This window comes from Stegodyphus dumicola, chromosome 5 (assembly GCF_044657685.1).
Source record: "Stegodyphus dumicola isolate Sdum_Otavi_A_Nest chromosome 5, ASM4465768v1".
In the NCBI taxonomy this organism is placed as follows: Eukaryota; Metazoa; Arthropoda; class Arachnida; order Araneae; family Eresidae; genus Stegodyphus; species Stegodyphus dumicola.
In genome coordinates, this window is record NC_140772.1 from 190,047,036 (window position 1) to 190,064,487 (window position 17,452).

At 29.2% G+C, this 17,452-nt stretch overlaps 1 protein-coding gene across 5 annotated transcripts in view; it reads left to right on the top strand.

Moving 5' to 3' along the window:
* LOC118199399 (ATP-dependent translocase ABCB1-like) overlaps window positions 1–13,642 on the top strand; it is a 196,362-nt gene extending 182,720 nt beyond the window's left edge. For all 5 annotated transcript variants that reach the window (XM_035371252.2, XM_035371253.2, XM_035371256.2 and 2 more), the window contains 5 exons: window positions 115–271; window positions 2,729–2,926; window positions 8,773–8,979; window positions 10,979–11,125; window positions 12,350–13,642. In XM_035371252.2, coding sequence (XP_035227143.1) covers window positions 115–271; window positions 2,729–2,926; window positions 8,773–8,979; window positions 10,979–11,125; window positions 12,350–12,550 — 910 coding nt within the window. In that variant the 3' untranslated portion in view covers window positions 12,551–13,642. The remainder of the gene's footprint in view (window positions 1–114; window positions 272–2,728; window positions 2,927–8,772; window positions 8,980–10,978; window positions 11,126–12,349) is intronic.
* Window positions 13,643–17,452: the final 3,810 nt, after the last annotated feature.

Sequence of the window (17,452 nt, forward strand, 5' to 3'; positions counted from 1 at the left end):
TTAAGTCAATTTGACACAAAAAATTATAACCGTAATGTGTTGTTTTTATGAAAAAACATATTTGTATTCTTGCACTGCTTGGTAAGAGTACTTATACAGTGAATTTACACATAGGGTTATTGAAGCGGTTATTTTGGGTACGGCTATGGTTGGTCAAGCAGTAGCCTTTGCACCTGATTATCAAAAAGCAAAAGTTGCTGCTGTGCGTATATTCAAACTTTTAGATATAAAGCCAAGCATTGACATATTTTCTACCGCTGGTCGGGTTTTGGTAAGCACAGTTTATGGTTTTTTCCATCCTGCTTTTTATTTATTTATTAATTTTTTATTTTGTTTATATTCGTTTATTTATTTATTTTTTTTAATTCATCAAAGAAGTAATTAGCCATTGAAGTGAATTATACAACCATTTATAAATATTTTCTCTGTAATGATTAATTTATATATTTGGATGGAGTTAAAAATTGCTTTGTTTCCTAAGTGTGACCTAAATAAATTTATAATGCTGTAAAAATATCATTTAGATTTATAAATTACATTTTTGATTATAGCAAATAATAAAAATATGTGTGCATAGTAAAGTTAACAGACTTTTTATAATAATGATAATGCAAACCTATCTTAAGCATCAGGTGTCTACATTCTTTGCTCTCTAAGCATTTTTTATAGGTTGTGTTTTTTTATATTTTAGTACATGTCAAAATGGAGTGGTGAATATGGAAGAGTTGTTATGTGAAAGTTATAATTCATTAAATTGTTTGAAAGCATCACACTTTTAAATGAAGTTTTCCAAGAGCAGTTTCATAAATTGAGTCTTTATTGTGGTAATAGCTGTATTTAATTAGAAATGCCATTTCCTATCGTCATTCCAAAAGTTTGAAAGTAACCTGCAATTGAACTTCATAAGCTACTCTACATATGATAGTTCTGTCATTTTATTTATTAAAATGTTACCTTTCTATATCATTTTTTAAAATGCTAAATGTTTGCAAGTGTAGTGTAAATAGAGTGATAAAAAATTTCAGAATAATTTATTTATTTATTTTTTTTTTTTTTCTTTTTTTTAAAGCATATCTTATTGTATACACATTGGATACAATATGGTAAATGATCCGTTCTACTTTAATACTTTTCTGAGAAAATTTATCAATTCAATTTGACAAGTGATTCCAGTTTTCAAGCAGTCGATCAATATAGTTCTTTCAGTTCTGATATATCTGCATGTGGATCGAATTTATTGTTTGTCTTATCATTATATGGCAATTTAAGTTAGTTACGGAGAATGACATGTCTACTTTACATTTGATATTTTCAGAGGGAGTGGATTTTGATGTTTTCGCAAACTAAAACCAGATGTTGAATGCAATACATTATTTCCCATGCATTTAAGAGGCAGAAAAATAACAAATAGGTTATTTATTGTTCTACACATGTTGGGACTTTGTGAAACAATATTTGTTTTCATTACAAAGTATATAGTTTACTTTCTTGTCATTTATTTTATTTTAAATATATAGCATTATCCATAGGATTATTAAGTTTGCATGAAAGTGAAACAAATAGCTATTTACAAAAGTACTGAAAATGACCTGTATGTACTGCAGTTTATGAATCCATCAGGCAGTATATTTTTCTCACTACTCAGGCCCTCCCCCCCCAAAGTGCTGATTAGGATATTGTATGTCTCTGCTTATAGTACTGTTTGACAGACCTTTCAGCTTCCAACAAAGAAAATGTCTGTTCTTGCTTAAGACTCATGATGCACTGTCTTTTCTGCTCATCTCCTGCTCACTTTGTCATTCTGCCTTGTTAGGTGTATGAGCATTTAACCAAAGCTCATCCAATCAAACATATAGCTGAAAAAGCAATATTCATAAATGTTTTCCAGTGTTAACAGCAAATGCCAGTTACATGCTTTCCAGCTGACCATGAGTGGTTGAAATCCAGTCAAACTCCCAGTAGTCATTCTGGTGTAAGTTTAAAGGAACGGATTTCTCTTTGTTGGGATTGCCTTTATTATCTGGTGCAACCAGTGTTTATGCATTTTCAATTAAAATTCCATATCATATCCGTTAACTTGCATTTTGTTTGTATGCTAGAATCTCATAACTTTAAAAACACTTCACTGAATTCATTCCATAAAAAATAAGCTCCAAACTTTAATTATAGCATAGCAGAAGCATTTAATTACATTTTAGCAGTTAACATATATACTTTTTTACAAAAATTAAACTGGCCTATCAAGAATTAATCAGGGTTATACAAAACCGGGTAAAAATATAAATATATTGTGATATCATAGATATCCATTATTAATGCAAATTACATTGTTTGGGTACAATATTTGTCTGTTTAAAGTGGCTGTAAGGAAAGTACATAAGTGCCCAGCAAATAATATTTGCAGTGAGAGTTTGGAAACTTTACAGTAGCACTGTATTAGCATTTGAGATGTGATTACTTAAGTATACCATTTCATTTGTATCTACACGTATTATTGTATTTGATATTTTTATTGTTTATTTTAAATTGTTTATTTTAAATATACATGTATGCATGCTGCTGTGTATATATGTAGATAGAGAGAATGCTTCTCACATTTTATGTCCATTTATTTAAATAAATTTCAATTAATAAGAAATTAAATATTTATAACTTAATTTATTTAAATTAATAATAAATTAAATAATTAGAAGTGAAATTTGTTCTTTTATTTATTTTCATCTAATAGGATGATGTAAAAGGATATATACGTTTCAAAAATGTGCGCTTTAACTATCCAAGTAGACCCAGAGTAAAAATTTTAAGAGGATTGAATCTTGAAATTGAGCCTGGACAAACTGTTGCATTGGTTGGTAGTAGTGGCTGTGGGAAAAGTACTTGTATTCAGTTACTGGAGCGCTTCTATGATGCTCAGCAGGGTGATGTGGTAAGCCATAAATAACTATAATCTAACTTTCTGTTTCTTATCTTCCTTTTCTCAAATATCTGATTGTACAGTATTTGAATAATTCTTTGTTCTTTAAATAATTTATTTATAATTCAGTATCAAAATTTTTTCTTGTGTCAGTTTTTGTGAAGTTTTCTTCTTACATTTGAATTGCAGGAGTTGTAAGCATTTGAATTCTTGTTGTAACTTCATAACTGAATGAATTCATGAAAAACAAATCCATACTAAAAAGATATGAAATGCATTCATGTCCCAAATTATCTTTACATGAATGGAATCACAGATCTCTCAGAAACTGTGAACTATAATTTTGTGTGGAATGCTACATAGCATTATATTACATAAATCCAAAGGAAAAAGAATTAAGAGCACTGCATATTATATACAACTGTAGCATGAAACAATCAAAATGGTAATAAAGTTATGGTGCTGGTTTAACACTATTATACTCTAGACTCTTCAGAAGGTCATTCAAGAAAGCCACGACTTGAATGATTCAGTATTAACTTTAGTTAACATATAAAAGATAAAAATGCATCTTGCAAGAGGCTAAATATTTCAAATGAACACAGTCATGAGCCAACATCAAACATCGACTGTGAACCGATAAAAGTGAATCTCTCAGCAAAAAAGTTCAAGTTTATGCCCTTGTGCTGTGACGAGCACACACGTACATTGTGCAGCAAAAATAGATGTTTCTACTCACTGCAATGAGAATTTTTTGTCATAGTACTCTCCTCCCAAATGCCAGAGGCACAAGTAGTCAAAGATAAACTTGACCCGTCAGCAAGAATGAATAATCTGCAGTCGTGGTAGTGTTTGGTTGGCTGGTACAGGTATTTCAACCATGGTGCTCGATGGATTTACTGTAGGAGTCCCTGTAAGAACATGAACTGATTTTGAAGGATCTGAGACTAAAAGTGCTGGCTTCAGGTGATCATTGCCAATCACTGATTCTCTTTCCTGAATAAGAAGTGTAAAATTTTTATTATTTTAAATGGACTATCATACAAGCGATCTGGTGGTTTCACTGCATTGTGCCTCACAAACATGTAAGTGCACCATTCTAAAGCTGGATGCATGAAATACTTATTGTTAACATGAGCTGATGTAGGTATTCGTCCCATCTCTCTCATTGTCTCACACATCTTCTGTATAAATGAAATCGGGTCAAAGGAATTAGGAACTTGGGTGGATTGCAAATATTTTTGACGAATAGTAGTTCCATAAACCATTTTCGAGCAGGTTCCTCCCACATCTTCTTTATATGTTGCTCTAAGGCTGAGGAGTACAGCTGGAGGGCTCACTGTTCACTGGACATTATTATGGCAAATCAACACCTGTTTTAGTGACTGGGGAAAGCTCTCAAGTAATTCATTGGCTGCAAGTTGGTGTGGAGTAGGGCAAATTCAGTAAACACCAAATCTTTTATTAAGAATAGTGATTGTGTGTGACTCAAATTGTCTAACTTCACATTAAAATTGTTATTTTTAACCTCAGCCACAGCACACACCATTTGAAGCCTATTATTAGATCCAGTTTTAGCAGACGAATTTTCAACAATTTTTGGCAACGTTTTGGTTTTCTTATTTTTTACACTGGAGATAGCTGATGCTGGATTTACACAAACAATTTCATGATGTTTACCATGACAATTTTTGCAGGAAACTTATATTGTTGTTGCAATTGATTGCTAAATTTTTACATCCAAAACACAGAAAACACCTTCCAGTACATTTCAAAATGTTGTATTTCTCTTCAGAGCTCACTTCAGTACATTTATATTTCATATGGTCTTCTTTATCACAAAATATACTTTTGTACTTACTCATTGACAAGACTGAAGCAATCGGAACTTTTAGTTTATAATTTGGATAAGCTTTTGTATGTCGTTCATGATGACGAATGCTTGATTTTTCATTGGTTTTTGTAGAGTTAATTAAACTTGCAGCTTCTTGGCAATTAACTTATGACTATGAAAATTATGTCCCAAGGCAGAGGTTAGCTCATTAAGTTGCTTAGTCAGTTGTGCTACCTGAAGCTCTGAATGAGTTGTAGCAGATTGTTTTGCTCAGTAATTTTGATAGCCATATTCATATAAGAATGAGATGTGAGCTCAGTAATCTTATCAACAACTGAAACCAATTTGCACAAATCATCTTCACTTGAGAACAAACTCCTAAGATAGATTGTGTATTATTAGGGAGTCTTGCAAGCCACAAAGATCTTAATGAGAGTTCACCTACAGTATCACCTGCTAAAGAATGCATATGAGTTAGCAACTGAAAAGGGCATTGGTCACTTTGCTTTCAGAATATATTGTATTCAGTCTTTGTTTTAGGATATCATATTTTCCAGTAGTGGAGGTTTTAAAATGATATCACTAACAGAATTAAGTATGTCAGAATCCACAGCAGTAACAACATGGTTAAATTTTATTAAATCCAAACTTATACTGGAAAGAAAAAACTGCAATTCCAATCTAACCAAACCATAATGTAGGACTTATTTTCCAAAAAGGCGGTAATTTTACTGTAACATGGGATATCTGCATAACTGCTATATTTTCAGGTGGAAAATTATCATTAGAATTTTCATTATGCAATATGGCTATTAAAAATTAGAGGAAGATGCAATGAAAATAGTCTTGAAACAGCATTTAACATTTAATCACTAAAAGCATGGAATCATTTTTTAGATTGCTGCCACCAAATATTATGACCCTGTATTACGAGGGCTATCCAGAAAGTAGATTACGTTTTGGAATAAAAAAATAAAGTATAGGAAACAAATTTTATTATATACAGATGAAAGCCACACTCAAATACTACTTTTCTACATAGTCACCATACAAATTAAGGCATTTATCGTAGCGATGTACAAGCTTGGAAATTCCTTCGTCGAAAAATTCGGCCGCCTGCGCCTTCAACCACTTCGTTACCTCTTCTTGCAGCTGTGCGTCGTCATCAAAACGCTGCATAGCCAGACACTTCTTCATTGCTGGGAATAGGTGGAAGTCGCTCGGTGCCAGGTCGGGACTGTACGGCGGATGAGGAAACAACTCCCACTTAAAAGATTCAAGAACTTTACGAGTGACATTTGCCGTGTGGGGCCGGGCGTTGTCGTGAATCAACAAGATCTTAGAGCTCAACATTCCTCTGCGCTTGTTTTGAATTGCTCTTCTGAGTTTTTGGAGAGTTTGGCAATACCTTTGAGAGTTTATTGTAGTGCCTCTTTCCAGGAAGTCCACCAAAATTACACCTTTTCTGTCCCAAAAAACAGTCGCCATCATCTTCCTTGCCGACATTGTTTGCATGCATTTCTTGGGTTTTTGGGGAGAACTTGTGTGCCCCCACTGCATTGATTGCAATTTCGTTTCACAGTTCACATGTTTCACCCATGTTTCGTCACCAGTAACGATGCGATCGAGTAAAAAGTCACCATCCTTATGGTAAGCGTCCAAAAAGTTCAACGCTGCAGCCATTCGCTGATTTTTGTGGTCCTCTGTCAAGATTTTTGGAATCCATCTTACACAAAACTTGTGGTAACCAAGCTTTTCGCTGATGATTTCGTGCAACAAACTTCGCGAAATTTGTGGAAAACTCAAAGAAAGTTCCGTTATTGTGAAATTTCGATTTTCACGGACTTTAGCATCGACTTTTTCGAGAAGTTCGGCGGTCACTATGCTGGGTCTCCCACTTCGATCTTCGTCGTGAACATTGGTTCGGCCATTTTGAAATCTTATGACCCACTGACGCACTCCACCTTCAGTGATAATGTTGTCCCCATACACTTCACGAAGCTGCCGATAGATTTCTATCGGTTTACAGTTTTTTGCAGTCAGAAACCTTATTACTGAGCGCACCTCGCAGGATTTTCAATTAACGCAGACATTTCAAACCGTCACAGTATCTGAACGGAGCACAGCACGAACCTCTCACTAGCACGGCTAGATGCAGACTGAGCTGCGCAACGCTCTGACCCCAAGATGGCCGCGCTAGCCCCGCGCTAGCGGACACAGACGGAAACGTAATCTACTTCCTGGATGGCCCTCGTATATTTAAATATATTAAACAATGAAGAATCTGCATGAATGTATGTATATTATTCACACTGTGAAAAAACAACAGTATCTAGAGACATGAAATTTTGAATAGGGTAGACCTCCACCCGAATATGGGCATCTGGATGCCTGAATTTTGAATTTGTTTTATTATCTATTTCATATTTTGTAAAATTTTAACAAATTTTTTTATTAAAAAAACTCAACAATTTCAATGCGAACAGTTGTGAGACTGTCTAATGGAAATTCTAAAGATATGCTGTTTTTATTTTTAACCCAAAGGGGCATTAGACCAAATTATCAAAACATGTACTGTATGAGTGTGTAAATGAAAAAAATGCCTCTTTGGGTGTAAAGCTTTCACTATTTTTTTTACTCTTTAATTCCAAAGAGCAATCATATGTAAAATAATTTAACCCTCCTTACATTCCATAAGACATGATAATTTTAAAAAAGTAATCTATTGTCAACACTGTCACTAGAAGTGATAAATACTTTCACTAAAATATTCCTGTTATATAGCTCCAAAAAAGAATCATTTGTGCTGATGTAATACCACTGTGAAATCCTAAATTTTATCCAACTTGCTCTAAAAGACTTCTCTCCAAACTGTTTGTAAAACTCCAGCTTACTTTGTTTCATTTTGTGCAAAGTGCACAATTAAAAGACATAACAACTTGATTTGCACATTGGAAACCATTTAATTTCTTTTGATTAGATAATGCTAGTTAAGCTTGTCTCCCACACATTCTTTCTTTAAAGTTTCCAATATGTGAACAATTTATTCTTCAAAATAGCATTTCACTTCAGCCTTTATAAAAAAAAAAATTTCTGCTGAATAAGTATATTTTTATTAGTTATTGGGGAGAGAAATGTTTACGTAAGTTTGCTGAGATGAAAATGAAAAAAGGCAGTGGGTAATCTTTTCATTGTTTTGGAATGACTCACCCAGCTGCTTTCCAAAATAAATAAGAGATTTTTTTTAATCTTGATTATTAGACTAATTATTAAAATAATTAATTTTCCTATTACACTTTTTAATCTGGCTGATTTATGCCAAAGGCTTCTAATTTCTAAAAACAAGGAGAAAATCATTTTAAATAGTTAAAATTATCATAAATGGATAAATAACTAACTAAATTTAGAATTTTATGTCTTGAGAAAAAATGCCAAATATTTTTTTAAATGTTACTTCTCTAGGCCTTAAATTCTATTGCACTTTTTTTAGTGATAGAGAAATGGATTATTTAATGAAATCTCATGAATGAATACTTTTTTTCTTTTTTGTTTGATATTTGCAAAGTTTGAGTTTTCTCGTAAATATAAAAGCAGTCATTCTTTGTTTGATCTATTTAACTTACATTTAAATTAATGCAGTTTTACTCTGTTATTTTTTAATGTATATAATATATACATGTGTGTGTAAGATAAAAAAAATCTGATGGAATTAAATAAGAAACTTGAGATGCAGACTTTAAGTTGGTATTTTATGTTGCCTATATTTTTATCTTATATGTATATATTTATGTTTATCTTAGATGAAATTATGGACTATATTAGTAGAATAGCTAACATGTTGTTGTTATTTTTATGGATATAACAAAGTTTTATAAGAAATAAATTTAAATATATTTTTATTTATTATGTCTAATGTTGATAGAAAGTAATTGATGAACATAAATGATTACAATGAAAATTAAATGTATGAAAACAAGTTTTCTGATGTAGAGGCATATAATAGCATATTTTTGTTTATTTGCAGATGTTAGATGATGCTTGTGTTAAAGACATGAACATTTCAAATCTAAGGTCGCATATTGGTCTTGTTTCTCAAGAACCTGTTCTGTTCAGTTGTAGTCTTGCTGAAAATATTGCATATGGGGACAACTCCAGAAAAGTTGAAATGCATGAAATAATTGCTGCTGCTCGACAGGCTAATATTCATAACTTTATTGCTTCTTTACCTCAGGTGAGTATGTTTCTTTCTTACCTTAAATTATGCAGTATTTGTATCATAGTATTCAAAATCCAAAAAGTGTACAAATTTTAAAATATTGAAATTTTTTGACAGCTATGTCCCTTTTCTTGCAAAGAATATTTGTTTGTCACTCCTATGGGCAATTGACTAATGAATTATTCTTCAGTTACAGATGTAGATAATATATTCATATCAAATAAATGAATTATTAGTTTTGATATAAATTATTTTATAAATAGCATCATTAGTATATTTTAAAGTTTAAATTAAGAATTGTTTTTCTTCTTATAGTTCTTAATTTAACAATGAGAAAATTTAGTTAATAATTATAAAGGACATAAGCTAATAAGAATATAAGTTTTTAAAAGTGCTACTAATATTCTTTAATGTAATAATGTAGTTGCTACTATATTTAATTCCATTTTTCTTGATTTTAAAAATTTTAAATACAATTCTTCAAATTAGAAAATGTGATACTGCACATTTCATATTTTTCTATTATTTCAATAAGTTTTAATTTAACTTCATCTATTATATTTATTCACTATTTTCCTGATATATTTTTCTACTGAGTGGAGAAATGTCCTTTAATTTCATAAAATGGTAATTCAAATCTTTTAAGCAAAAATAGGTATAATCAGAGGGAAACTGCTGAAAAACTCAATGCAGTCAATAATTTGTAACTCTTATCCATAAATACTTGTTGAAAATGGGAATTGTACTCAATCTGAAAAGCAAAATGTAATTTAAAAAAAAAAAATGAAAATGACTGCAAGGGGATAAAGAAAATTGGTGAAAATATGCATAATAAATAGAAAAACTTAATTCAGTAGTTTTAAAAAATCAGTTAACTATATGGATTTGAATATATCAGCTAGGTTAACAAGAAGAATGTTATTTTATAAAGCATTAAAAATTTTTCAAGCTTAAATAAATGTAGGCTGAAATTAACTTGCTATGCCTAAAGGTGATATGAGCTAAACAGATTAAACAGTGAGATATTACAGAATTAAATCAAGTCTATAAGACATTGCTTTGAAACAAAAGATCAGATGTTTATGTTTTAAAAATACAACTTAACCTCCTGAACAACTTTGTATCGGGAAAAAAAAAATTTTTTCATGTGTAATAATGCTGCATTCTGACTCGTGGCATAATGCATTATGCCATGTCACAGAATATGTTTCTTTCTTTTTTAAAAAGAATTAAAATAATGTTAAAGTGTTACCTTGGAAATAGTCCACATACAAATACAATCAAAAATTTGTGGTCAGCTATAAAAGAAAACTGAAGCAAAAGAGAATAATCATTAGAAGAGTCCATCTAAAGTGTAATTCAAATAGGGAATTAGACATAGATATTAAAAAATAGAAATTATTAATTAAATGGTTCTTATTTTATGTTTGTAAAATGCTTAATCTGAATTAACACTCTTTACTCAAATATAAACTTCTGATTTCACTGTTCATTGAAATAAAAGATTTTGTTACATTTTTTCAATTTAGTTTTAAAATTATTTGGAATGCAAAAAATATTTTCTAGAATTTTAAATTATTCAATCTAGTGTGCACTTCATCTTGAAGTGAATGGCTCACATCATGTAATTACATCAAGCAGTTTAGTTTGAAAAGCTTTTATGAAATCAAAACTTAGTGAGTTAGTTACCATATACCACAATTTACTATTTTATATATATTCTGAGCAAACTTCACTTCGAAACAGAAGCTGAAAAAAGGAACAAAACATTTCAAATAGGAAAACTGTGTTGATGACCCTCCAACTATAAGGTTTGATTTATAAATTTACTGGTTAGTTATTATAAATCAATACTTTACTTGACTATGTATCATCAGTAATATTAGAGTAATATTATAACAGTTATGAGAAATATACATTATTTGTATTATCTCAACATTCATTTATATTGTCTTAACATTCTTTTATAAGTAACATGTTCAATAAGTTGTATTATTTTTTCTCATAATCTTAGGGCTATGATACTCCAGTTGGTGACAAAGGTGCTCAACTAAGCGGAGGCCAAAAGCAGCGAATTGCAATTGCACGTGCATTGTTGCGTAATCCAAAAATACTGTTATTAGATGAAGCAACCTCAGCTTTGGATGCGGAAAGTGAAAAGGTATTTTATCAAAGTGACTTTTTATCACTTTAAAATTTTCTAGTAGTTTCCAGGTCTACTTGTTAACCCTCTCACTGCATATTTTTCTTATCAAAATAGGTTAAAAAATTGCATATTTTTTTTATTACATATTTCAAATCTACATATATTTTAAAGTTAAAATATACACAAATTTTTTGTAAAGAGTTTTTTTTTTTTTTTTTTTTTTTTAATATAGAATTAGATCATAGAAAAAGGTTGTCAGAATACTGAAATTGAAGAATAATTATATAAAAGGAAAATTTTGAAAATTAATATTGGTTAAATTATGATTTATTTTATAAAATACAAAGGTAAAACATATATACTAATGAAAACATTTGCATAATGTAATATTTTGCATATCAATTTTGCACCACTGTAGAACGTTTTCAATAGAAACTGAATTTTCAGTTTCATCACTATCTGCAGAGGAATCCGAGAAATTCTCATCAGTTTCACTATAACTATCTTCAGTATACTTGAAATCAGAGTCAAAACTACTATCAGTGTCGCAAATATCATCAGCAATATAGGCTATATCACTCGCGAAACGCTTCCTGCCAGACATCTTTGAGCTCTGAAAAGTGCATGCAAAATGCTGCATTACGTATTCTTCTATATTTGGCAGAAATGTGGGCAATTAATGCCATCTGTTAGCCCACATATAAATAAATAATTAAACATTACAGAAAAGCCGAAAGGAAACCTTGAATGGGAAAAGAGCGGGTTGCACAGTTAAATAGATGGCAAAAATTTATCCCTGTGGAAATCGCGGGTTGCACAAATTTTGCTGCTTCTATGTTGTCTGTGGAAATCGTGGGATGCGCAGCGAGAGGGTTAAAGAAGGGACATACAAAGTTTGGTGAGAAATGTTTTCAGAATTAATGAACTTATAATTGTTTACTTGTGGATCCTCTGGAAATAACATTAATAAGAAAACAAAAAAAAAAAAAAAAAATTTCGAACATTGCAAATTTGAATACTATTTATATAACTTTCATTTCAAAACTTATATATGCTCATGTTAAAGTAGGTTTTCTGAAATTTTACATTTTTCATGATACTTGTGTATGTTCACAGAATTACTGGTCATTAAATATCTCAATATTAAACGTCTATTAGCTGTTAATTTAAGTATGGAAATTTAATATAAATAGGTAAAATTTATTTTTAAAATTAAATGTTATATATTTTTATGAACAGGTTGTCCAAGAAGCTTTAGATAAAGCCAGTAGTGGACGAACATGTCTTGTCATTGCCCACAGACTTTCTACAATTCAGAATGCTGATACAATAATAGTTATCAGTCGAGGACGTGTTGTTGAAAAAGGAACTCATCAGGAATTATTAAACAAAAAGGGACTTTATTATAATTTGCATAATACGCAAGCAGGAACTCGATAGTGATATGATATGACTGTTTGTATCATAATGTACAAAAATTTCATCTGTTTTTCATAATCCATTTTATGTTTTTTTTTTGTACATAATTATTATTTATAAATCTTTATGTGAGATTTAAGCTAATTGAGCCAAAAATATTTTTGCAAAATGCAGAAATAGGCAGCCATAGACAATGTACTTATTCCTTTAATCATTAAGAATTTATTTGCATTTATTTGTTTTGTCTCTTGGTGTTAAGAATGTGTTTTGTAGCAGATATATGTATTTACTATGATACTATGATAAACTTGATCTTTAGCTAATTCAAGCAGTACTATAAATTGTGCTTCAAACTATAAAACTTACCAATGAATTGTTTTCTTAACTTGTTGATTCGTATTTTTTATATTTCTTAATGTTATAGTTTTATTTATGACATCATTAAAGATTTGAATACTTCATAATCCAAAATGCTTATTGAAGTATATTTGACTTTTCTATTAATACTATAATAGAATATTTGAAAACTATTTTTCTTGTAGAATTTATTTTTAAATCATAGTAAAGATTTGTGTGAATGTGCCTTGCTTAGTATTTTCTATTTCAGACAATGCTATGAAACTTGTTTTTTTAAGTAGTATGAGTGAAATTAATCTTGTGAAATTAAGACTGCGCAATTTTTATTTGTGTATGTAAATACATTTTGCTGTAAAGCAATTGCTTGAGTTTTATGTGTGATATAATATTTAATCAAATATGCAAGCTTTATGTTTATGTGTATTCATATCATTTGTTTGTATTATTGTTTTTATTTATATTTTTCTTTAAATAGATGATGATACTTAAAGCTGTATCATGAATATTTTAACTATTACTAGCAGAACTACTAGTTCTTTACTCAATGATTGTTAAATTACAGTGTTGATATGTGAATGAAATGCTGTGATAATTTTGTAGCTTAAATACTTAGTTGTATTTGCTTTTTTATGTTTAAAAAAAAATTCTGTTCTCTCTCTCTTCCTTTTTTTTTTTTTTTTTTTAATAATTCAATAAAGGCAGAATAGTGCTTTTTATGATGTAAGTGGCAAATAAATATTTTGAATTTGAGCTGAATATTTTTGTATCTTTTTCCAGTCCTTGTTTTAATTTTTTCAGGTTTGCTTTCTATGAAAATTAGCAACGTTTTTAATTTTTTTAAATTTCAATAGAATCAGGTTTAAAAGTTATTTTTATACAATATTTTTTAATGAAGCCAATTCTATAAATTTCCCTCAATCTTTATTTAATATATTACAAACTTTTGTTTTTAGCAGTTGTCACAATGTTATCTTCTCTTATTTAGCTAAAACTTGGTTACAAATGACATTTCTGTTATGCTTGGGAAATAAGCAAAAATTCATGTCTTTTCAATGTCTGCTTACTTCTTATGCACTTTTGTTGCCTCTATGAATGAAAAATTGATCAATTTCTTTACCAGGATCTAAGTATTATCCACTGGTTATATTAAGGCTTGCAAATAATCCCAGTTTTAATACAACTCTTCCAGTTTTACCAGGACATTCCCAGTTTTTCATTACATCTCCTCCTTTCTGAGTAGATCAATGTATCCCTCAAATTTTATCTTTAATCAAGATAAAATTCGAGGGATCTTTAATCAAGGATAATGTTTCCCTGCAATAATTAATGAATTAATGAAATTTAAATTGTGCAGATTCCATTCCACATCACCCTTGGTGATTTTCAACATATTTCTTGTTAAATTTTATTTGGTCTGAATTGTCATAATCTACTGCAGACATCTGTAGAACTTTTTTGAAGAGTCACTTAATGTTTAATCAGTTAATATTTGTGTTTAATTTTATTTAACATCAGTAAATTGTGCATTACTAACTTTATTCATGCAATGGTATGTATATTAATTACTATTTTATTTTCATCTTATTTAAAAGTAATTTGATAGATAAAAGCTTTTCTTTCTTACACAGGTTTTTTTCAGTTTAAAAGTGTAAAGAAAAAAGTTGAAGAACATAAGATTTCATCAGAATCATATGCCAAGTAATTTAGTAACCTGAATCATATATTATAAACTGAAAAGTTCATATGGAGTTCTTGCAAAATGATGCACAGCATGAGAATTTCTCCCCCAAACACACACCGAAAACATCGTTTTTTCGTATTTCAAAGTAATCAATTCTTATAATCATCATAATCATTTTCTTTTTATTAAAACAAGTAATTTCATTTTTAAGCATTAAAATCTAAACTTTTTATTGGCAAATGTAAGCTTTAAAAAAAATTCCGAAAACCATTGCTTCATAAAGTTATAGCATAATTAAAGATATATGCAAAACTTTTGAAATTTCTGGTTGTTGAAATATTTTATCTTTAAATAATGTTAATTTCTTTAAGCAATTTAAATATGTACTTTTATAATATTATAAATTTGACACTTATATAAAGACAAGGGACCTTCCACCTATTTTTTAATTTCAGATTTTATGCTATTAGAAGACTAAACTCATCATCATCATGTATACATGTAAACACACATACATACACTTATTCAATTACTTTGCATATTTTTTCCTAGTGCCATGCATTTAGGATTAATTACCTGTTATTTTTTAGGTTTTAATGCATCTGCATAACCTTAGCAATCTGAAATGAAGTTTAAATGTATATCATAATTTTTTTAAAAACTCAATGGTACTGGTAATATTATAGAAAATATGGACTTATTGTATAATTAGCCTAATTTATATAATAAAAATATATATTTACCATATAGATAAATGATCATTCTGCTTAGTTAATTATTTATATTGTAGATTTATGTTCTTTGAATAAATCACATTTAATATTTTGCACTCATTTCATTGTAATTACATTTCGCTAAAGAGACTAAAGGAATCCTGCTATTTTCAAACCTCTTTAATGTTTTATATATATTTCACACCAGAGAAGGAATTTTATTGTATAATTTGTAATGAAATCAAATTAGATAGCACAAACTCTTTACTGATGAAGAATTGCAAGACTGAAGTTATTAGTTTAGTGCTTCCTTGCTTTATACTGTAATTTATTTTCATCATACCACTTGCATTGTGTCTTTAATATATGAATCAAACAGTGTTTACAGATAAATTAATGTTGAAGATTAAGGTACACTGCTCAAAAAAAAAAAAAAAAGAAAAGAAAAGAAAAAAAAAGAAAAAAAAGGGGACAGTGCTATATCTCCCGTTTTACTGGGCCGATTGACAAAATTCAACCTGCGTTTTTCATGTCTCGAAAGCGCGACTTAGGATATATATTAGATTTATATATAGCACTATTCTAACATAGGTATTTTGACACAAAATTGGACTTTTTCTGAAATAACATACCAATTTTTTTTCCATATTTCGATTCTATGACTCAAATTATGCCAGAATACCAAGTTTTGTAAAAATCGTACGAGTAGTTTCTCAAAATTTTAGCTCCTCAATGTTAATTGAATTTGGCAAATATTTATTAATATCTCTTTTTTTATTAAACTTTTTTGATTTTTTCTCTCACATTTCGAAATTTAGGTTCATTCCAAATAAAATTTACCCATTTTTTGTGTTTTATTTTTTAAATTTCTATTTTTAAATAATTTTTATAAATTTTTCGAAAAAAATTTTGAATTATAACCTATAAAATTTTTACCATCATCATAAAGTAGGTGTATTTTTAAGCATATCTGCAAAAAATTAGACTTTTTTATTCAAAATTTTCTAAGATATACACGAATTTACATATTTTCGTGTTTTGAAATTTGGCACCTTTTTTTTTGAGCGATAATAACGCCAAATGTGGTCTATGGATTTTTGTTACACTGAATTGCCACAGCTATTTTTAACCTTAAATTTTAAGTAAAATTTTACGGAGAATTAATTATATGAAATTTTTTCCCTCAATAAGGCATAATAAATATTTATTAATACTATATAAAAAGCTATTTTTTTAAATTATAGATATTATTCAAATTTTAACAATGTTTTTTAATTTCTCTCTTTCTTCCTTTAAAAAAAAAAAAAAAAATAAGAGTACATTTTTCTAAGAGTAAATTTTTACCTTCGGCGTTTTATCGTCTGCTACTTTGCTTCGTTTAAATCGAATTGTCTAAAACTGAGAATTTTCGTTTAATGTTTATTTGAATTTTATGAAAATATTTTATGACATTAACTGCATAATTTATTTCTAAACAAACTGTTGCTTTTGAAGTGACTGAAAGAGCGGCAGATACTATCATCCATATTTTTAAAGCACAGTATATTTTTATAGAAACATAAGGTTTAGAATAATCATTTATATAAGTCAAATTATGATATAAACATACAACCCTCTAGAGACTGAATTAGTGGAAGTTCAATGGTTATGTAGAAATGATCTGCAGCTACTTAATGGCTGGATAAGTCAGTAGCTTCTGTGGACAAGTAAGAATAATTATATAAACGACACACAACATTCTGGATTCAATTAACAACGAGGATACGATGTTTATTAAATGAATTTAAGAAGTTTTAAAACATAAAATATCAACTCATTTTATATCCTAAAATGTATTTTTGTGCGTAGCGTATTTTCAATATATCCTTAAAATTCTAATTTAGAATGTAATTGTCAAGAACTGAATCCTAATCATCAGTAATATAATAAGTAATTATTACGGTTATTAATAAATCCTTCTTATAAAGTAATTGCAAATATTTCAAAAAACTTTCTGTGAATGCAAATATTTTCTATGCAAAAGTTTTAATTTTATATTAATCAAGATTGCACACGATATTATTTATTTGCACTTCAATTTTTACTGTCAGCTCTAGTAGAAGTTACAAATCAATTATATTTAATTAAGGATTGGATTGGATTATTTAATTATGGCAAAGCACATGAGGGCTA